The 22,962-nt window shown below is 42.0% G+C and overlaps 1 protein-coding gene across 2 annotated transcripts in view; it reads right to left on the bottom strand.

The window, feature by feature from the left end:
- Positions 1–22,962, bottom strand: part of fchsd2 (FCH and double SH3 domains 2) — a 48,355-nt gene that overhangs the window by 11,536 nt on the left and 13,857 nt on the right. For both annotated transcript variants that reach the window (XM_076100488.1, XM_076100489.1), the window contains exons 4-12: positions 16,253–16,332; positions 15,731–15,875; positions 15,431–15,564; positions 14,311–14,365; positions 13,976–14,104; positions 10,231–10,353; positions 9,854–9,949; positions 4,438–4,554; positions 4,247–4,351 (exon numbers count right to left, since the gene is read on the bottom strand). In XM_076100488.1, the coding sequence (XP_075956603.1) occupies positions 4,247–4,351; positions 4,438–4,554; positions 9,854–9,949; positions 10,231–10,353; positions 13,976–14,104; positions 14,311–14,365; positions 15,431–15,564; positions 15,731–15,875; positions 16,253–16,332 (984 nt within the window). The remainder of the gene's footprint in view (positions 1–4,246; positions 4,352–4,437; positions 4,555–9,853; positions 9,950–10,230; positions 10,354–13,975; positions 14,105–14,310; positions 14,366–15,430; positions 15,565–15,730; positions 15,876–16,252; positions 16,333–22,962) is intronic.

Raw genomic sequence — 22,962 nt, 5'->3', positions numbered from 1 at the left:
TTTATTTACGTCACTATATCCACATTACTGATAATTATCAAAAATGTCATTCTGTAAATATTTTGTGAAATATGGTCAACTCTACAATGTTGTCGCAGTATTGAGGTAATATTCCTGCTTTATATTCAGTCAGTAGTGGCAACCTCTATCTTTTTGTAGCCGTGATGCTGAAACAAAAGATACACAAGGCAATAAACATATGAGCTATTAGCAAACATCATTGTATACAGTAAGCACTGAGATGGGAGCCATTTCTCATCTTTAATTGGTTGTTGATTTATGATCTCTAGTCATGATACACCTCGATGCACGTAGTATTTAAGTTTAACGTCCAAGTCATCTTTAAATCATTTTGATTTGACCTTTCAGCTGTATTACATCACATGCTGCATAGTTCAGTGACAGAGGGAGGATGTGAACTGGATTTGCTCTCTAAAATGTTTTTATGTAGTCTCTTGAATGGCAGATCATCAAAACTTGTGCTTTCTTTTAACGAGCTGAGAACACTGGATATGTGTTGTGTGTTCTTTCCTAATGAGACAATACGATCAGGCGAAACCCCTGAGATTTACTCCGTCTTGCCTCCTCAACTCTCTTTCATCTCTGATCCCTTCTCTTTTTTTTCCTGCCGTCTGTCACCGTTTTCATCAATTTCCTCTTTCATTACGCTCGTCTTTCCTTTCTCACCGATGCCGACGGAGCAGATTGATAGCCGATAGCTCCCACCCACAGAGACGTGCAGTCGGACAGACAGAAACACACCGTCAAGACAGATTTCCCCGGCTTTGATCGACCTGAGCCCCCTTAAGTGCCTCCATTCCTTCTTCCCATTAGCAGCGACCCAATAAATGCTTAAGGTTGCGGTTGGAACATAAACATCCCAGACTAAAGAGGAGAAAAGTTACAACAATGGCCAATACATGTTCCGCCATCTGTGAAGCATAAGCAGCCAGCGAGAGTACAGATCACTGGTGCATAGACAACCTCAGACAGACAGACAGCAGACAGTCCGGCTGGGCAGCCTAATCAATAAAACAGACAGAAATATAGACAGATAGACAGGCAGAGAGATCCTGCAGCAGGAAACCTCAGCTGCCTGCTCATAACTCATATTTAAGTACTCTAAATGAAGGGACCACCTTTTGTTTTTATTATTCGAATGTGATCCCGCCCTTATGATCGTGTCTAAACTCTATTTACCGAAGGCATCACATGCCAATGCAGATTAAATTGTGCCGAGATTATGAGTGGATAGTTCCAATCAAGTTTCCAATCCTTCTTAGTTTTGTCTGCTTGTGCTGGAAATCTTCGTCTCTATCCCGACGCATCTTCAGTCTGAAGTATTTCGACGGCACGTGTTAATGAGGCCAGATCGTCTGGTGGAGGCAGTTTGAGAAAAGCCTTCGACGGCTCATTAGTATGGACACAGCCTCAGTCTCTCATCCTTTAAGAGGCCAATAATCAGCTTCTGCTGCATTTCAAAGTATGCTGCAAGAGAGGAAAGACAAAAACAAACACGCAAGACACTGTGTATAAACGCTAGTAAGATGTCTGTTTGTGTTTGTGTAGAAAGCTTCAATAGGTTTGTCCGTGAGAAGAATACACTTTGAAGAAAATGACTAAAAGTGATTCTCGATGGTCCATGCACTTCAAATATCACACTCTTTGAGTTATAATTCATATTTTTTACCTCAAGAATATATCTTATGTATCACTACATCCTAATGCTTTTTAATTTCTTTTAAGTTCTGAAAATGTTCACTTGACTTTTATCACAGCATCTGTCACTAAATGATGCCGGTACATTTTGTACATTGCTGTAATTTCAGACAAATGCATGCGCAGCCTTTAGGTTCAGCGTCTTTTATCAAGCACTCAGCCAGAAGCTATGAAGTCAGACGTTTGTAGAGAGCATAGAACACATAACTCCACTCTTTCTTTCAGTGTTTATTGATCCCGTTCAACAGAGGCGAGAAGAGGAGGATCCTTTTAACGATTGAGGTGCTGTACCGTTGAACACTGCAGATTAGATCCAAAGGCATAAAACATTTACAGTGTATTACCCGTTTAGGCTTTGTGCTCCTTTTTCCTTTCATGTGTTCGTTAAGTACGACAGGGGAGCCACTTCAATTTGAGGTAAAAGGTACTTCTGTCTTCTGTGGCCATATTACAAGAATTCAAATTCCAACTTACTCTTCCCCTCTAATGATCCGTGTCTACTTCTGTCCATGAAGGCAACATATTCTCAATATAACCATGTCTAATAAATAGGTCTTCCTGCATCGTATTGTCCCTAAAATAGTTGGACATGCAGTAAATTACCACAATTTGTAGCACAGACAGGCCATCGACTATAAACATTGATTTTTAAATGCAGTTGGCCTGCAAAGTGTTTAAGATGTTGTCGCAAGCAAATTAGGTAATTCATGAAAAATCAGTTAATGAGGACGGGTATCGGGGAAACTAAGCTGTCAGTCTTACTGACTGGATCATAGATGACTGATTCACAAATTCAATGCATCGCTCCATCCTAAATATAGGCCGTTGCTTCATTTTCTTGCAAACAAGATGGTGAAATGGCCTCAGCAACACGTTTGATGGGATGAAGGTGAGACTTCAACAGGAAAGAATGACGCAGTCAGTATCCAGATAATGCTCTAATCAAACCTAGATCATCTCTTTTGTACTGCTTTCAAGAGCTCCGTGATGAAGCCTTTTGTACCAAAATGAGCTCATACAATATGCATCGTCTTACTCGAGGTAATGTTGGCCTGGAAGAGCAAAGAAGGGAGACAGTGACAGAGAGGGAGAGAGAGAGAGAAGACGTGGAAGGAAAAAGGCGTTTGGTCTTTGTGATGGAAAGACTCACAAGATCACGAGCTACTGATGGTGCAAGGTCGACTAAAATAACTAACAAAAGCGAGTATATATATATCAATAAGAGCAAAAATTATAATTGGCAAAAAAAAAACACCTTAGGGGATAAACAAATAAATGAAATGAAATACTTATGACACGTGGTAACATAAGTGAAATGTTTTCTGAGCAAACATGACAGCAGAGGGTGCCAAATATGTGGAAGCCTGACCGGAGAGCTGCAAAGTGAAGTGAGAGAATGAAATTGAAAAACACAGAGATGAAAAGCCAAACGATACAGAGAGACTTAGAGGAAAATGAACAGAGACAGAAGAGAGCGGAGAGTGGAAGACGGATGATGCAGTGATTTCCTTTCCTACTGTGACAGGTTGAATCTGTGAGAACCGATACATCTATAATAAAGCTCCCGTTAAGTGAAAAAGCTGAGAGGTGTGGAAGAGAGAGAGAGAGAGTGCGAACACAAGATGAGACGAGGGAAAGACTTATGAAATGCAAGAGAAATGTAATCAGAGCATCAGATCTCATCATATAAAGCTCATTCAAACACATACCATAGGTTAGATTTCTATATGTGTATTAACATCTGATCTGTGAGCTGTCATAGTGAGTTACAAATACAGTTGTGTAGAAGTGCGTTTAAACCTCTACAACTGAACAGAGTGCAGCAAAACCAGTGGATTGCTGAGCTTTGTGGATAACGGTAAAAAAAAACGTAAATGTTTCGACACCTCCTACGATGTGAAAGGTGGACTGCTCGATTCTGGGCCGTCTTAGTTCATTGCACTCTAACCACGTCTGCTGTACCGACTTCCACCGTTAGCATTTAAAATATTTACCAAATAATTTGTCACTCAGCCCAAAGTCTTGGTGGAGGAAATATGGGACGGGGCTGCCTTTCATGTCCCTGAAAACAGAGGGCTGCTTTGCTCGGCTAATGTTACGGCAGGAAGTGAGTCTACGACGATATGCAGCATTTACGACTTTTGCCTCAAATTTTATAGCGTTCATTTTAAGAAAAAAAAAAATTTGACATTTAGTAAAACGACACTCCCCTTTTTTCCCTTGAACACACCATTCTGTTTAGTGTGACCAGCTCCGCCATTGTAACTAATCACAAAAAATATATATATATATTCATGTTTGTTTACTGAAGGTTTGTTGAAGAGGAATTGTTCTTGTTCAGAAGTTCAGAAACATCTCTCCATTCGCTCTCCATGGAGCACACAGACAAAACCCATAAGAACATGCAAACTTCACACAGAAAGGGTTTAAATGAAGCCACTGAGGCAACTTTTGCAAAGGGAACATAACCTATTATTTATTCTCTGCGTAATCAAAGACAAATGTCGACATTGTGAGTCACACACACCTCAGCTTTGCGTATGTTTTCTTTGGTGTCTTCTATCTTCAACTCCAGGTCCAGTCTGCCCTGCTCTGTAGAGGGCAAGCCATGGCTCTCACACTCCTCCAGACACTGTAAACCACACAAACACAGAACTCGATTAGGATTTCTAAAACGGGTCCGTGTGATGAATGTGAGCACGCGCGTGTCCGTCTTACTCTCTTGTAATGCATGATGTTCTTGTGTTCTCGGGCCACCCTGGTGGCCCATTTCCTGGCCTCCTTGTTCAGACTGTGCTCCTCCGTCGTCCCCGTATCCGACTCCAGCTGACGACTCTAATACAGACAAACACACACATGCATACGTACCAGACAGGCATGGGTACAAACACACACATGTACCCATCCCCACACACACACACACACATACACAAGTGCACACATAAGTACACTGTCAGCGGTAACGGCACAAGGTGTGTGATGTGCAGAAGCTGTTAATTTAGCTGAAGAAGGTGTGAGAGAAAGATTGTTTCCTTCTCACATAATTAAAACAGGATGTGTTGCAAAGCTCTATTGTTATCCTCTTGGAGCGAAATAACTGCTATTAAAACCACATGTGAAAGAGTGTGTGTGTGTGTGTGTGCTACAAAGTGAGAGACCAGGTTTGTTTTTTAATTTAATTTTTTTACATACAAAAGCAGCTATGCTGGCTTTCAACATCAATCATAACCATGTGGCAGTTTTTCTTCAGAGACTAATGTATTAAACGTGTTTACACACCTTGTCACTAATCCACCACTTACCAACGACAGAACCAGCACACATCAGGGCTTAGTTGGAAAACGGTGATGTCACTTATGTCTGTGCACCCGGAGCCTTTAAATCTGTGACGGTGGGTAGTTTGGTCTCCATCAATCAAATTCTCATCCAATCAAACAGACACAGTCCTGAAGCACATTTGCTTGAGTGTTTGAGGGTTACACTCTAAATAACTACATTTTAATAAGTTTCTCTTTTTACTTTGACTGACATTAACATTTGATGTTACAGAAAAATAATGAATATTTGACACCATTTGACGTTTTCCGGGCTTTAAAGGAACAAGAGATAAACGTTATTGTCTAAAAAGTGGCAATTTTCTCACTGTAGGAATTTGCGCCAACCCAAAAAGCTATTTTAACTTGCCACTAATTGAAAAGATATGGTTAGCTGCTGAAAGTACTGCTTAAACAAAGCTGAAAGATATCCTTTCTGTCCTTTAATTTGACTATATTCACATCGCATTCATCATCTATCTATATACTTTATTTCGCTCATTTTCTGCTTTTGTGTCTTTATTTAAATCTATTCCTCAGTTTTATGTTTCTTTCTGTTCTTAAATGTGGCTGATTTGATCTTTTCATTGCTCATGTAGGGCTAAGGAAAGGGTTGTTTTTAGTGCACAACTCCAAACATTTGTTGCCCCAGTAGCTTCATTTTTTTAACAATACTTCCACCTGCGTCCTTTATTGATGCAAGCATCCACAATCTGATTCATCAGACTAAAATCAATGCAGAAGCTTAACTTCCATCTCGGTTTTGTGGAAGCGTTAACATTTATGAAGTGTTTGCAAATTCTGTGACATATATCAGAAGCCTAAAATGTTTAAAAAGTGGGCAGTTGTCAATTCCTACTAAACTACGCCTCAGGATTTACAGCACATGCAGTCGGTGTCACTGATCCGTGCTCACAGGCCTGAGAGGATGGGGTTCCCATGATCTGATAATAAAAAGTGTGGTGGCTAGACCACGGGACAGGATATTTTAATTGCAAGTTTCCATGCACATCATATCTATTAATTATGTGCCGCTTCAGTAACACGAGGGCATAATCTGGCTAAGTATAGGTGTGTGAAACGAAGAGCGTTACATGGGAGATTTACAGCTTAATTACATTTAGGCAAGAGAGGGAGTTCAGGCAGGGAGGCAGAAAACTAGATTTGAACAGTGGATCTAAACGGACATATTGTGGAGGGAGCTAAGCAAATTGGGCTCTGATGAGTAAACAGAGTAAATAAGTGTTGTTGTTTTTCAGGTGGCCTGCCAGCATCAAAACGTTGCGAGTAAAATGTGAACACTGGCTTTCAAAACACTTTGAATCTTCTCTGTACATGTGACCTTTAAGGACTTCATCCTGTATTCAGCTTCATGTTTATATCATAAATCATGCCGTAAGCCAAATACGAATTTATCAAATGATGGTTACAATGATTAATCATTAGCAAAAACTACTGCGATTGTGATAACAGGCACAATTATGGCTCGTCAGTCTGCAAGCTAAGGGAAATGTGAAGTGCAGCACAGCAAAATCAAAATGGTGTGATCATACTGTACTTCAATAACAACCTCCACTGCTATAATAACAGTCATTTAGAGCCCTGTATATAACAAGTGTGTTATTGTGAAACCACAGGGATGAAGGGGTGAGAATGAACCGTGTCAGAGTGTAGCTGTCTGTGTGAATGATGGTGCACTATATATATATATATATATATATATAAATAAAAGGCTATATATATTTAAAAGGCTGAACCTTCGGGCCTTATGGTGGGAGTTTAAGACACACGTCACGTAGTTGCAACCGTCTGTAGTTCGATTCCAGCTGTTTTATGCCATCGCCTTAGAATAAACACTTGTTGGAAGTCTATACGACAGTCAGGCAAAAATGCCCCAAGAAAGCTCTAAACTTAATGAGGTTTGTACCACTGTCAGAAGCTACTACTCTGTTTTCTAAAGCATCATTTAACACTTGTTTGTTCTCTCAAACAAACAAAAAAGATCTCTTGCACAGCTGGTTGAGACATACTGCAGTCTTATATAATAATATAATTCAATGCATCACGTTGAACAGCACCTGTATCACAGTCAAGGCAGCAGTATTTCTATGTGAGCAGTGGGAAACCAGACAGCATTGCCTTCTGATTTATGCAAATGCATTGCTATGAACACACTTGTTATGTGCATTGATTGCAAAAGGAAAACACATTAAGGTGTCTACATTCTTGTTTAGTTTTAGTATTATTTAATATGCAACACTTGTGCAGCCAGCATTCTGTTTTATAGGCTTCTGCTTACAGATGCAGACACTTAAAAGAATGAACGTCCTTATTATTCAGAAGGAATTCACTCGCACAACACTAACCATCCAACGCTTGATTCAGGTGCGGCGGTTTGGTAAGGGTGAGCGAACACAGAATCTAAAAAAGAAAATATACACACACATACACAACAAAAACAAAACAGTAGTACAGAGACGGTCATTCTGCCTGCAAAGACTATATTTTTGAACTCATAACACACTACAAATAAATAAAATCACACACACCAAGCATTCGACTCATTTGCCTACATGGCGATGATAGCGTAGTGCTATTTCAGATGACGCAAGAGCAACATGTATGCACGCAGCTCATCCGACTATAGGAAACATTCCTCATACAAACTCGAACGGTTTTACAGTACTATGGATGCTACTACTGGAGTCAACTGCAACACAGACCGACGTAAGAAAGTGAGTGTTACTCTGAGAGACTTTAAAGCTTCATTAGCTTATATTCTAATAATGTTTGCAATGTTTTAATTCGTATGGCTAAGTGTGTGTGAGTGTGATGGTTGTTTTGATTGAATTCACTTTCTTGTGTATACGTAATTTGTTCTAAGGTCTTTCTTACAAAAGAGATCTTGATCTAAAATTAGTTTTCCTGAATAAATAAAGCGTAACTAACTAACTATTTGTCTCATAATTTAACCAAATGCAACCACAAGGTAATGGCAGGTAGATAGGGTAGGAAGGGTAGGTAGGAAAAGTCATAATAGTCAGCAGAATTATAATAAACATGTGAAACCACTGCTGTTCTTTACTCTGCTCTGATAGTTCTGCTGGTTGTGACTGAACATCCACCGGTAAAACCGGTAATCCGGAGCCTCGCGCACATTGCTCAGGTTTATTCTTATTCATTACACCAGCAATGGGCATGATGTCATAGGTGTAACTGTAGCCACGCCTGTGCTGCAGCATGCAACAGTCACGGTCCCTCTGAGTGCTTCTGTGCACTAATACTTCACGTGCCCATGGGCCCATGAGTAAAAGCCTTTGTGTTGATGCGGGCTAGACATGCGGTAACGGCTCCTTTCTGTTGAGGAAGAGGGATGGGCCCCAACAAGCTGCTGGCCAGGAACGATAGTTGGGATGTAAACGGTTATTCTAGTTGACCTAATGTATTACAAATGTCTGCAGTCAATCAGCGGTAAGTCATTGCAGAATTCACTGTCCACCATAGAACTTTATACCGAAGCAGTCTAGGGCCTCTTTTGAGGGGAATAGTAATGAATAGTAACCATAGTGTCATGAGAACAGGCGGATAGACACTTAACGAGTTAGAGGACACACAACCCAATTAACAGCTTTCAACATAACATTTAATCTATTCATCTGGATTTATTTACAATGCGTTTGATTTCTCAGCATATGCCAGAATGAGCATGAAGTTTACTAAATGCTAAGCGTAATAAGTGCACAGAAGTGTGCCTGTATGCAAATAGTCATTGGTTAGAGTTAAGTCGCTCTGTGGTCAAGGCTTTCTTATGCAATACATGAGCATTCGAGTCAATGTCACAAATAGAGAGACGTGAATGGAGCAGATGATCCGTGGTTTGTGTCGGGAGGAATGAAGATGAAGAATGCTAACAGCAGTTAAGACTACCTGTGCTAGGGTCATTCTCATGGCACTGACGGGCGACGGCTCAATGTCCACCAACTGCGGCACCGAGCTCAGAGTCTGGCACACACACACACACACACACAGGCAAGCGTCCACACACACACACACACACACCCAAGAGCAGCAGTGCAAGCACACAGACACACAAATACAGGGTTAGTGGAAAAAAAGGTTTGGGAAAAGTGTTAGCAAAGGTTGAACAGGATTAGGAAGACTCAGGGTAGGAATAGCACATTGTTGTTAAGATAAATGTTAGCAGTTTATGAAATAAAGGAAAATATCAGAGAGGGAAAGAAAATGTGTCTGAACACAGCGAGAGAGAGAGAAAAAGGAAAAGAGGCTGAGAAACAAGAGAAAACTATTTAGGATTTATGCCCAATGTCCACTGGGAGACATCTTTTTCTTTTTTTTTTAAACCAGCAATACTTAACAAGTCTCCAGAGGGGTGTGACAGCATGATTTCCACTGCTGTCTGTTTTTAATCACACAGACTTGAGATTGATTTATGACAATTTAAAAATTATTTTAACATACAGCAACCAATTGAATTAAAAAAAAGTTATGCAATGCATGTAAATGATGAAAAGAAGCTGGGATTAGAAAGAGAAGCTCCAAGTGGACACAAAACATTCACCGTTAAAACGCTTAATATTAGAACACAGCAGATTCATGCTTCCGTCATGTTGTCACCAGACACGAGTTAACTGGACGTCTCCATCCTGAATTATTAACACCTCCAAAAAGAATCGAGGAAGGTAGAGGCTGATTGCTGTCTCTGTGTGTGTGTGTGTGTGTGTGCGCGTTGAAAGAGAAATGAATAAACAGGCTCATACACAAACAATACAAGTCTAACTGAAGTACTATGCGCCTCTCACCGTGTCACATTCACTGGGCTGGAACTGGAAGTCGTGTGCTTTGTGAAACACTGGGTTCTCCTGCATGAACAACTGCTGGTTGTATTCTTGTATTATCTGAGTTAAAGACAGAGGGAGGTAGTTAATACAGTGTGTTTGCATGCAAGTTTTTTTAGGAGCAGAAACGATTCAAGATCCTTTAGACAACTACAAAAGGTAATATAACTCTAGGTAATTACTCCAAAACCAGCTGCAGGTGAAAAATTACAAAAAAATCCACTTTTATTATGCTATGATGTCAAGAAGATATTTCCAACAGCATCTGTTTGAGACCAAGAAACACTGTATTTCTACAAATGAGTGCAGAAGGCATGCGTCACTCAACACATGTGACTCACCCTTGTGGATTTGTCCAACAAGAACTGGAAGGTGTTGTGTGTGGCTTGCGAGGCCTCTAGCTCGGTACGACTCAGCTCTACCAGGTAGTCTTTCACATGCTCATAGATCCTGCCATCCAAGGCCTAGAAGACACAGAGAGAGAGAGAGAGAGAGAGCGAAGGACCAGAGGTTACAGTGAAGAAAGGATTAATTCCATAATCCTTAATAAAATATTGGGTACAAGAGAATTAGGAGGCGACACCTTGAAAGGGACAGAAAGAGGGTCAAAGAGTAGAACAAGGCCCGTTATCACAGAAGCTTTAGCAATATATTTGTTGTTTTTCTACATTCATTCAGATGTGGATTTTCACATCAGACCTCTGTGCACAATAGTGCCTCATTTGTCATCATCAAACTTGTACTATTTTTGTAACAAATTGCCCAATCTATACACAATTTCAGCAATCATACACCACTTACACCGAGTGTCACAATAGTAGACAGATCAGACATGTTGTCAGGTCACACTACAGACTGACAACACCCAGCTTCAACCTGACTAGTGGTCTAATCAGCCAGAGTGATTGAAAACATCTGTGCGTTTAAATAAAGATTTCAGTTTAACTAGTGTTGAAACTTGATTTGTTATACACACACAAACACAAACAAACAATGAGCAACAAGAGAAAAGTCAAAAGAAGGCCAGAAACAGAGCAGATGTTTTCATTTGACAGACCTTATCATAAGAAGAGGATTTTGATGCGGCGATATAAAGACAATGTAATGCAGCCCAAATGAACAGCCCTTCTAAGGGGAGCTGGGGTAGGGCTGCCAAGCTGTAGGTCACAGTGCCAAACAGATCAGACAGAGGAACGAGAGAGAGAGAGAGAGAGAGGAGGGAAGAGGGGAAGAGCGAGCATTTGACAAAGTATGAAAGAGCGAGAGAGACAGAATGAGTGTATGGGAGACGTGCGTGTGTGTGTGTGTGAAGTGTTCTTTGGATAGCGGTCTCGCAGCTGCAGGGGAAGGTGAAGGGGTTCAGATTCCAATTCAACAAAACACGGAGACCACACACACACACACACACACACACACACACTCTCCCAAATACTCAGCCACTCATTCTCTCCTCAAAGCAAAGTACTTTTAAAAAGCTCACACTCTCACAAACCTGCCTACACTCTGTGCTGACCAGGGGATATTTTAGGCCAAGTCTACAACCTCCCAGGAACACCTTTTTCTTTCACAAATACCAAGTATAGCTATCATGCAAAAACATGTTTTTTTTAATATGCACATAACAAAAGTAGCATTTACACACTTGCACACACACACAAAACAGACTTTTAAAACAATGGGACATTGACAAGGAAATGATGTCATTAAGGGTGGGTTGTTGGCTGACTTCTCTCTAAATGTTCCCTCTGCTCATTTCCTCCTCCCATTTTCTTCTCTTCCTCCCTTCCTTCTTTCATCCATTTACGGTAGTGTAGAAATGGAGTGAGTCAGCTTCCAGAAAAAGCCCCGTCCTCATATCACGGTCAGTGTGTGTGTGTGTGTGTGTGTGTGTGTTATTGGGTTGCATGACTGCATCAGCCTGAACAATAAGTACAGCACAGTGGACCAGACAGAGCAGCAAAGGTGTGTGTGTGTGTGTGTGTGTGTGTGTGTGTGTGTGTGTGTGTGTGTGTGTGTGTGTGTGTGTGTGTGTGTGTGTGTGTGCGTGTGTGTGAGTGCGTCTGGCAGGGGACGGTTGGAGCATCGACTGGCACCAGCAGAGGGAGATGTGGAGCAGTGTGTTCCTCCACTGCCCTTTCACTGCTGACTGTCGCATTGACAAGGACAGTAGCGCTCAGTGTAAGACACAAGTTATGTCTGCAGCCACAGTCAGTACAGTCAGCGTTTATGAAGCTCTGGGTTGTATTGTGCTTTTTCGGTTATGCATATCTTGTATGGCTGTTATTTTCATGGCTGCCATCCATGCTGCTTTCTTCACTGTGTTTCTCAACGTATCTATGTGGAGCAAAAACAATGAAAAGAACTTTCGATGCAATTTTCCGTCCCCCTGTTAGAGGTGAAGACCTGTAAACACCACAATAATACAAATAAGGAGGGATGAGCAGATTGCTTCCCTCTAGCGATGTCCCTCATTCTCTCTGTGTGTTTGCGAGCATGTATTTGTGTATGTGCATATTTCCCTGCAGTCCTGTCCTTCTGTTGCGAGGAGCTAAGAATCTATTATTCAGAATGGCCTCATAGTACAGATGCTCATACACGCCGGAGGCCGAGTGCGTGAGAGTGAGGGAGAAGAAGAAGAAACAAGGGAGGAGCATCTGAAGTTAGAGATTGGAAATTTAAAAAAAAAAAATGGAAAAAGCAAAGAAAGAAACAGAAAGCCAAGAAAATAAAATACAGAGAGAGAGAAGCAGATAGAAAAGTCAATGACCTTCCCTTTCATTTTAAATATGCAAACTATGCAACTTATGAGGTAAATTGCATACATTTAGACTGAAAAACAAAAGCAGCAACATTACAGGTGCAGTCACCAAGCAACTCTAATGTGTGTGTCTCCCTGTGTGTCTGCTGAATCTGTCATGTCTGAGACTAATGACTGTCAGGATAAAGAAAACATGTATACGTGTGTGTGTGTGTGTGTGTGTGTGTCAGACTGACATGTTTGTACAGTATTTACAAAAGGATTACATCACCGTCACTCAGCTGCTCAAGCTATTCACCACACAGTAGCTGAGGTGTGTCTGTCAGGGCAGACTGTCTTTTATGTGTGCGTGTGTGTGTGTGTGTGTGTGTGTGTGTGTGTGTGATTAACGGATCTGGATCTCTTGTCTTGTAACCACAATGGCATGCGGATATTTTTGTGTAATTTCTTCCTGTGTTCTGATTGTTCTGAATGTGCCAGAAAGGTAACGCAGTACCACGCGTTCTACCGCTGATGACAGAAATATGAGTGAAATTGGCTTCTGTGTCACAACTCATCACCTTATCTTGCAGCGCTTGCTTTCACATGATTACTTACCACAAACATATTGAGAAAAATAACTAGCACACATTCAGGTTCACAGTGATGCATGTCATATCAAATGTGACTATGAGGCCAAAACATTATCAGTGATATACAGCGATGCAGCAAACTCACTAGCATTCATATTTGGATGACCTTTTCTCTATTCCTTCTACGAAAACAAAAAGCCAAACTAAGTCAAAACTTTCTGAGAAGTCCTCTGGCCTTAATACAGTTAATTTAACACTGTGGAAAATATCATTTCATGCCTACCAATCATTTGGTAAAAGCAAACATCAGGCTGGCTCATTTTGCAGGATTTTTCTTTGCATAAGCTCCTTTCAACTCACAAATCCAGAGAGCTCCATACGACTCTCTTTGAAGGCTCAAAACTGTGAAATCATCACTTTCTCATATATGATTATTTTTTTTCCCCCTCAAACTACTTGGGGGGAGTTTGACTTTGTGCAGTAATAAAAAGAAGACATTTCATCCCAAATTGAGCTTTGAATTTTAGAACCAGAAAATGTGTTCTCGTTCCTGGAAAATCCCTCTGGCTATTATCAGCTCGTGAGATTCTTAAGTCAGTAAAAAGAATAGCATTCAAAACAACAGTTCTAGCTGCCCAGAAATGTACAGTTTTACCAAAAATGTCCATGTTTATTCTCTCTCTCTCTCTCTCTCTCTCTCTCTCTCTCACACCACTCACGTCTTGCAATCCTTTGAATTCATCTTCATGTAAATACCTGTATGCAGTGCAGTAGATCTGTATGGTAGTAGCGGTCATGGTGAGCGTTGGCAGCAGCTAGCGTTAGCAAGTAGTCATTCCTGGCTTGTGTCGCCTTGGAGTTACAGTCACTTCTCTTAGCTTTCAACTGAAATGAGAAAGAGAGAGACACAGACGATATTGCATTACCGCATTATAGCAACAGACCAGAGCTCTAAGAGATTAGAGAGGCAAAGTGAAACAACCATTTGCGTTCTTGTATCATGTGTTAAAAGAGTTTGGTTGAAAGTTCTGCCTCAAAGAGGGAGTGACGGTGTTGTGTCTGTGTGTCAGTGATTGAGCTTACCCACTTACCTTAACACTTGCTTTCTGTAAACTAATTCTTGACTGAAATAGACCCAGTTTAGACCTGAAATGACAAATCAGAGCAAGCAAAGGAGTTCATCTGGGATCTAAGTCTGATTTGAATTCAAACAATTACACATGAAGGCATCCATGCACAAAATCATATATCTAATCAAACACAAATATTAACGACAGTTACTAATATTTAAAACAAAGTAAGGTAGGAAGAAGAACAAGATCCAGACACTTCTACAACATCATACCTCTGATCTCTAACCTCTGACTTACAGATGCATTATGATGAGTGTGTGATGATGTCTGTGTGGTTTGTTTCTACTTATGTAACCCTGCTTTATGCAGCCAAGTGGTGTGTGAGGTGTGTGTTGCGTCTCCGCATTCACACCAACTTCTTCCCGTGTGTTCCTTGTTGCCCGACGATGACTAATGTCTCCGCATCTCTAATGAAATACACACACGTACACTCGCGTAGCGGCACGGCGGCAATGCATTCATTTCTGTGTCTCTCTGCTGAGTGATCGGGAGCAGAAAAGAGTCGACGGGCCAATCGATGCGCGCCGCTAACCGGAGCCGAGGATTCAATGAAGTGAAAATGTCACCATAGCTACTGCTGCCGAGGGCTGAGAGGAAAACAACACGGATCGCACCTCGGCACTAGTTGTGGTGCAAAGCTTCAAAAATATTGAACTTAAAGTAGAAACTCAAGTTTCTCTACTACTCAGTGGACTATTTAGTGGGAACGACAGATGAAAAACAAATGATAATATATTTCAATCTATCATTTATCAAATCTTTCAATCCTAGAAAGCTGCAGAAAAACATTTATTTTAATCTGATAGAGCTTCTATGTGTCCTTCAAAAGAAGAACAAAACACAAAAAATGTCTATTTTAAATCCACCATGTAATTGATTTCTTCTTTCAGCCCTCATGTTTCTCTTACATACAAACATATTCTCTCTCCGTGAGGTTAACCAACTTTGTTTGCTTGATGGTATTCATTCTGACAATGGAGACCATCTGGCTAGTCATTTCTATTTGTCCGTGCATCCCTAATAACACACACACACACACACACACACGCACACACGTATAGTGCCACGTGGAGCTTACTTGGCCTCTATGTCAGCCTTCTCTCGTACAGCGTGGGCAACCTGCTCACAGTCGTAGTATTTTTTCTTGGCTTTGGCCAACTCCTTCACCGACTCCTGCAGCTCTGCTTGAATTCCGCTCAACTGATCTATGGTCTGCGAAGAGAAAAAAAGGGAAAACAAGGAAAGTTGTTAGAAAAAGAGCGGACCAACATGAGTCACAATAACTCAGTGTGATGGAAGGTGGTTGTAGAGACGGATAGAGAACAAAGAGTGCTTCAGGAAACCGTGACTAACTCCCGCCGCACACGCATCGACTCACCTTTTTGAGTTGCTGCTCCTTGTAGAGTCTGACGGTCTTAGCGGGCTCCGACACTTGGCTTTTGTAGTTGTCGCACACGTTGAGCCTGGACTGGCTCACCTGCACTGTACCTTCTAAGTAGGACCTCCACACTGCATACACATTCCTATTAGGAGAGAGAAAGCACTCAAATACACTCCTATAATTAGCTGTAAAATCATGAAGTTCTCCCGCAGAGTGGCTAACTTTATGATTCTCTACACCACTGTGGGCCAGAGAAACTGTACATGCACCTGGAAGGGGAAAAGATGTGTGTGTAGAAATATTGCAGTAGTTGCCAAAATCAACAAACACAAAACTAATATCAGTAAAACTGTGAACTGCAAAAGGTGCAAGCAATTTAGAACGGCTGCAAGATCAGCTGTGCTTTATGGGAAAATATGGCTGCCTACGTCTACATGTCTTATCCACACACACACACACACACACACACACACACACACACACGCACACACACACGCACACACACACACACACACTTACCTGTAGTCTGTTCTCTGGTCATCAGGGTTGATTGCAGGCCAGTCTCTCTTTAGGTACTGGCTCGCTAACTTCTGCAGAGCCTGAAAGCACAAGTGAGAAAATACCATGACCCCTTATCAAATGTATACCATCCTGTAATTGTAACCAATATTATATTAGATATCGTTATATAATATCAGAGCAGAAGATGAGCTGTTCTGTCTAAGTGTCTATACGTACAGCTGTTGCTTTTCCTGTGCCGTTTTCATTATACTTCTGCTTCAAGTACACGGCCAAAATCTTGTCTTTTTCTCCGTAAACAATGCCGCAACAAAATAGATCAGCTCAGCGTCAGCAGCAATAACTACACAGTCAGCTCCTGAGAGTGTGAGCAGAAACCCAGAGGGCTGCAAGAAAGGCTAACCTACATCTACTGGACTGGGTCACTGTGTCAGTAGCGACAACTCGCAGATGCTGGAGTGGATGTGTGTGCGTGTGTGTGTGTGTAGGGGTGGGAGGGAGAGCAAATCCTCATTAATAAAACAGTTGTTAACAAACCAAAACAACTAATATGACAACCCAATCAGGACAAGCAGACCGTAGGGACATATTAATTCATTCCTCCAAGGCACATTCTTATCCTCGTCCCTCTGAAATAGAAATCTGCTCTCTCGATTTTGTTTTGTTTTTAAATCAGCCTCCCAGTTATCAACTCTCTTTGTTTATCTCTCTCTCCATCCTTCACTCTCCAGCTCTAGTATTATAATTCTAACAGATCTATTCTCAAATGTTACAATATTGATCCCCTCACCCCCCCCAGGCCTCATCATTACTTTCCACATATCTTCATCCACTCTCTAGTATCAAGCTGTTTGCTTCAAGTGTCCACAACCCTCTCTCTCTTTCCTTATACATATTTCATTGAATCACCTTCTATCTCTCTTTCTGTGGGTCTCTGTGTGTCTCTCTCTCTCCGTCTCTCTCTCTCTCTCTCTCCGTATCTCTCTCTGTCTGTGTGTCTCTCTCTCTCTCTGTCTCTCTCTCTCCGTGTGTGTGTGTGTCTCTCTATGTGTCTCTCTCTCATCTTGCCCTTTTTACCTTTCACAGATGGTGAATGGGGCCATCAAAAAAAAAAAAAACGTTCTTTCTCTTGTTCTCTGGACCTGAAACTCGGTTCCCTCCAGCTGACACACGAGCATGAGTCCTTGGGGAGATGGTGGGTGCCAGTGACCCCTGGCACCCACCATTTAAATCCTCTAGAAAAGAGTCAGCGCTTCATCTAAGAACTCCTCATTACCTCAGCACTGTCACTGTCTGAGTGAGTTGGAGTACATATATTGTAATAGCTTAAATTGAGTGTTGAGGTCAGTGCTACTTTGAGTCATGCTGTGTCAGAGCTGCCATGAAGATGCACACCTCGTACATGAAAATACCAGATTAAGTAGACACACACACACACACACACACACACACACACACACACACACACACACACACACACACACACACACACACACACACACACACACACACACACACACACACACACACACACACACACACACACACACACAGAAACTGCCCTGTCCAATTCATGAGGAAACATGTTTGCTTCAAGTATACTCAACCTCTCACACTCTCTAGGGAAGGGTGGAGTGGGTGTGGATGGTTTTGATGAAAGACCGTGAGACTCTGCGACTGTGTTTGTATAAAAAATAAAAAAGGAGAAGAGCGAGCGTGTGAAGGAGAGCTGGAGGGGGTGCACAACATTAAAATTGCAATAGAAGTGCCCGGGATTTAATTGCATTCCTGCTGTATAAACAGGGATCATTTGTGTATAAAATACGTGTGTGTGTGTGTGTGTGTGTGTGTGTGTGTGTGTGTGTTCCTGGGGGGGTTACGTGAGGACAGTGACTGACAGCTGAGACAGCTACTGGCTGTGAGCTGGCTGGCTGACAGGAGGGCTGATTTGACAGCTTGACCACCACACCACACTGTGCTTCCCCATCAATGTATCAACAGTACGACGACACCGGATCCTGTGTCTTGAATTTGGTCCAGTTGAACATCTGGGGCTTAGCCCTCATTAGCGGCCCCTTGTGGACACCATTTGCATGACCTTCAGCCTGTAACAACTGATCAATAAAACATTCTATGCGCAGCACCTTACTGATGGTCAGCCGATGTACCATTGGATTTTGAGCCACATTGGAATAGCCTTCGGAAGGGATCAAGAAGGAACTATTACAGCCACAACATTTGTCAGCGCACAATTTAAGGCCTCTTAGATGACTCGATGGTGACATACGGTGAGCAAGAGCGATGACAGCTAAACTTGGCAATGGGCTGAATGGCGAGCAGCACACCGAGTGACAGATTTGTGACAGCTGAGGCGTTATTGGCCGACTCGGGAGGATTTCTGTTGCTCTTTCATTTTCATTTTCCCTCACTGCCTGCCTGCCTCTCTCTCTCTCTCTCTCTCCCCCCCCCCCCCTTCCTGTGTGATCTGGTTGAGGTGGAACACACACACACACACACACACACACACACACACACACACACACACAGTAGCAGACACACTCGCACACATACATCCTGTTTTTGTGATCAGAGGGAAAACAGGGTACCCAAACAGCAGGATATCCTGGGGCTGACTGACAAAGAAAAAGTAAAAAGGAAGAGGAAGAGAGGCTGATTATTGTCGAATATTTGCATCATTGCTAAGCGGTTTCTGTGAGTTCATTTGTGTGTTCACAGCGGCATTCTGGCTTTTTTTTTTTAAATAACTGATAAGTCAATAGGAGACACTACAATTACAAGTCAAAATAAGTTGATACAATTGTTACTCAGTGGCCTGAGGCAACTGTTTACCAGGTATGTTACCAGGCTACTAATGATTACTTTAGAGCAAACATAATTGAGAGGTACTATATTGTTGTTTTGTAAAGAGGACACAAAGCCTTAGAATTAGAGTCGAGGATGTTGTTCAAATCATAATTCATGAGCGACTGTCAGCCAGTTTCTATGCTTCATTCATCCCTCCATAACTCCGCTCTTTCCATTCATTAGTCACTGTTCTCTCCGCTGAAATAACTTCGCAGACAGTCACCTTGATACTTCTTATTACTCTCGCTCTTCCACTCACTTATTATCTGCCGCCTGTGGCTCAGTCACTTTCTATCAGCTGTCTCTCTCTCTGTGTGTGTGTGTGTGTGTGTGTGTGTGTGTGTGTGTGTGTCTGCCTTTTCAACCCTCTTACTTTCTCAACTTCCTCCTGAATCAATATACTTGATTTTCTCCCCCGTCTCTTCCCGTCTGCACTTCTCTGCCCCGTTAGTGTGTGTGTGTGTGTGTGTGTGTGTGTGTGTGTGTGTGTTGTCTGAAAGAATACAGAACGCTTTTGTTAAAAAGAAGATTGAAACGGACAGCAATGACATGTTGTAAAAAGGTCATTTGTGCGTGATGTGTTTATGTGTAAGAGAGAGCGGGAAGATAAAAGAGAAATCGTCACTTTCTTCATCGCTATCTCTCTCCTGTTCTCAGACTTCTTTTCCCCTCTATTAACCTTGATAACAATGAATGTAGATCACATAATAGTGCCATCTTGGATCCATTAGAGACAAAAAGATAATTGATAAGTGGGCTTTAATGGACGTGTGCACGAGCTATTGGTATGTGAGGTATGTGCCAAGGTATGGAAGGAAGAGAGGATGAGAGGAATACAGAGAGAGGAGGAGATGAAGACGGAAAGAAGACAAGATGGAGAGGAGAAAATGCAATTACAATTTCAAAGCACTCTGTTTTGAGTGTGGTTTACATTTGCAGAGTTTCTACTGTGGGTAGACTGTTTCAGATCTGATGTCTCAACTGAACCTGAAAAATTCACATTTTATTTAGAGAAGACATGAAAACCACCCATAATGTTACAGCTGATTTACATAGAGAGAGAGAGAGAGACACACACACACACGCACGCACACACACACACACACACACACACACACACACACACACACACACACACACACACACACACACACACACACACACACACACACACACACACACACACACACACACACACACACACACACACACACACACACACACACACACACAGCGACAGCCACGGCCGCCTGGCCTTTTTGGGCAGTACAGTGAAGTGTGACCCCAGCCTCAAACTATTCCAGCAATGCTGATCGTGGGAGGGGAACACAGGACAAATAGCCAACACTCACACGCTAACACACACACACAGAAAACATGGCCTCCGATCAAACTATTTGATTGGCTGCTGGCAATGCGCTGACACAGTGAAAGGACAAAAGGTTAAATAACTGCATCTTCACTTTCTTTCTCGCTCTGTTCTCCTTTCCTCCGGTCTTTTCCTCTATTTTGTTAAATGCTCGTGTCTATTTCTTTGCCTACTTGAGCCCCCCCTCCCTCTGTCTTCCTCTCACTTGCTCTGTCCATCTCTCTGTTGGACCAGCTGATTGGCTGGATTTCTGCGTGTGTCACCAGGAGGGGGCCAGTGAGCGGAGAGTCGCCCAGCGGTCGACCACCTGAGTGTGTCGTGGAACGAGAGACAAGAGGAAAGGGCAGACGGGCCAAAATAAAATGCTAGTTACAGTATTTACAGTAAGGGGAGCAAATAATTAGTTAGCTTATTCATTTCCCATTCATATTTATGTGGACTTCACTATGGGGGGGCAAAGAGAGAGGCCTACATGTAAAAATAAAAAGCCTAATCTTAACACTAGACTGTATTTTATCAGTTAAAGGACCGGTGCTGCGGTGTGTGATAAAGTTGCAGCTACTGTACTTTACTGCTGCGGTGAGGATCTACTTTGCGTTGAGTGTTTTCCTTTCTTTTCAAACTAACCCGTACACACATGTACACACGCTCACAAACAAATACACGCCGTTACGCTTCTTTCATACACACACGTGTTAAGCACGGCCTCCGTTGTGTGTCGCATTCACCCTTTTAATTAAGCCATGTCGCCATTGTTAAGTCTCACAAGGCGCAATCAGTCACGTGACTACGTCCGCCATCTCTGTCTCCCCCTCCTACAAGCGCGCGCGTGCACACACACACACACACACACACACACACACACACACACACACACACACACACACACACACACACACACACACACACACACACACACACACACACACACACACACACACACACACACACACACACACACACACACACACACACACACACTGATTGCTTATTGCTTTTAGGTAGTATGCTTGTAATTGTATAATAGATGTTTTTGATGTATTGTTAAGTAAATAAACTGTTATATTTTAGGGAACAGTTTTCTGTGATTATTTTGTGCATACAGTTGTAGTAATAGCTGGTTGTCATCGTCAGTGCTCGGACTCTAAATGTGGAATAGTCCCTCAACTATTGACATTTTGAGTAAACACCAATTTTGAGACTTCATCCACAATCTGTATTGATAATCATATTGATATTAATAATTTCAATAATGACATTTTTATACTTGATAATAACCAAACTTGTTTGTACTCAGACATTGCCACACATTAACACACATACATTCATGCACACACACTACAATTACATTGTCCTACTGAGTAGAAGGGTGGGGGGGGGGTGTTGCTAGGCGACCTCTATTTCTAAATGTGAACAAGACAGTGCTGAGGGAGCATAGTGAGAGAGAGAGAGAGAGAGAGAGAGAGAGAGAGAGAGAGAGAGAGAGAGAGAGAGAGAGAATGAGTGTCTGAAACCAGAGGGGTCGACCACAGGAAACTCACACCTAATCATTCAAACTACATGCAAATGAAGACACACATGTTTAAACACACACACTGATATGATGGCTTTAAAAGAAGAGCAATGTGTGGATAGCGGCAGAGAGGGAATATGTTAATATGTGCTTAAGAGCTGGATCGGTAATGTATTCAAATGTTTTTCATTAAGCTACAGGAGGATTTTCCATCTGTGTGGATGTGTGTGTGTGTGTGTGTGTGTGTGTGTGTGTGTGTGTGTGTGTGTGTGTGTGAGAAGGCTTAAGCTCAGCAGCATCAAAATACAATAAAAAAAAATCAAGACTCATTCACACTGTTGGCGGCAGGCGCTGCTTGGTTTCTACGTAGACACCGTATGCTTAGGGAGAGGAGTATGCTGACGCAGCAGTCTACTGGGAAAGGCTTTTGGTTTTTGTGCGTCCTGACAGATCCACACAGCGGCTGTCTGATGGGTAGAAATACTTTCAGGGTATAAGGAAGCAGCCATTCCTGCTCACCATGTTTAGAAACACAAACACTGGTAACTGCCTACCCCTCAAGCCTGAATACTGATGATTATAGCTGATGATGCGGCCCATTAGCTTGAAATTATGTTCAGTTTCAAGGGCTGAAACGCTCTGTTTCCACAAACATTATCTTAACTCAATGCAAAAGTCTTAAAATATTCTTAGAGTCGCACTCTAAAGCAGTGAAGACCAGTAACTCTGTACTTGCTGTAAAACTGGTAGGAGATGTAAATTGAACTCAATGAATTATCAATGAATCTGCCTATTTTCTTCTTGATTATTTGACAGATTGTTTTGTACATAAAATGAAATAAAGCTGTACAGCCACGAATTGTTCAAAAGGCTTTAACCGTATTCAAACATTCCAGTATGAAATGTGAACGATATAGAAACATAGAATTGAATTGAATAGATCGGCCCCATTGTCTCTTGACA

The sequence above is a fragment of the Anarhichas minor genome, unplaced genomic scaffold, assembly GCF_050575085.1.
Source record: "Anarhichas minor isolate MPS153535 unplaced genomic scaffold, ASM5057508v1 ptg000026l, whole genome shotgun sequence".
NCBI classification, from domain to species: Eukaryota; Metazoa; Chordata; class Actinopteri; order Perciformes; family Anarhichadidae; genus Anarhichas; species Anarhichas minor.
Note: the sequence above shows the minus strand (reverse complement) of the source record. Positions and strands in the feature narration are given on the sequence as shown.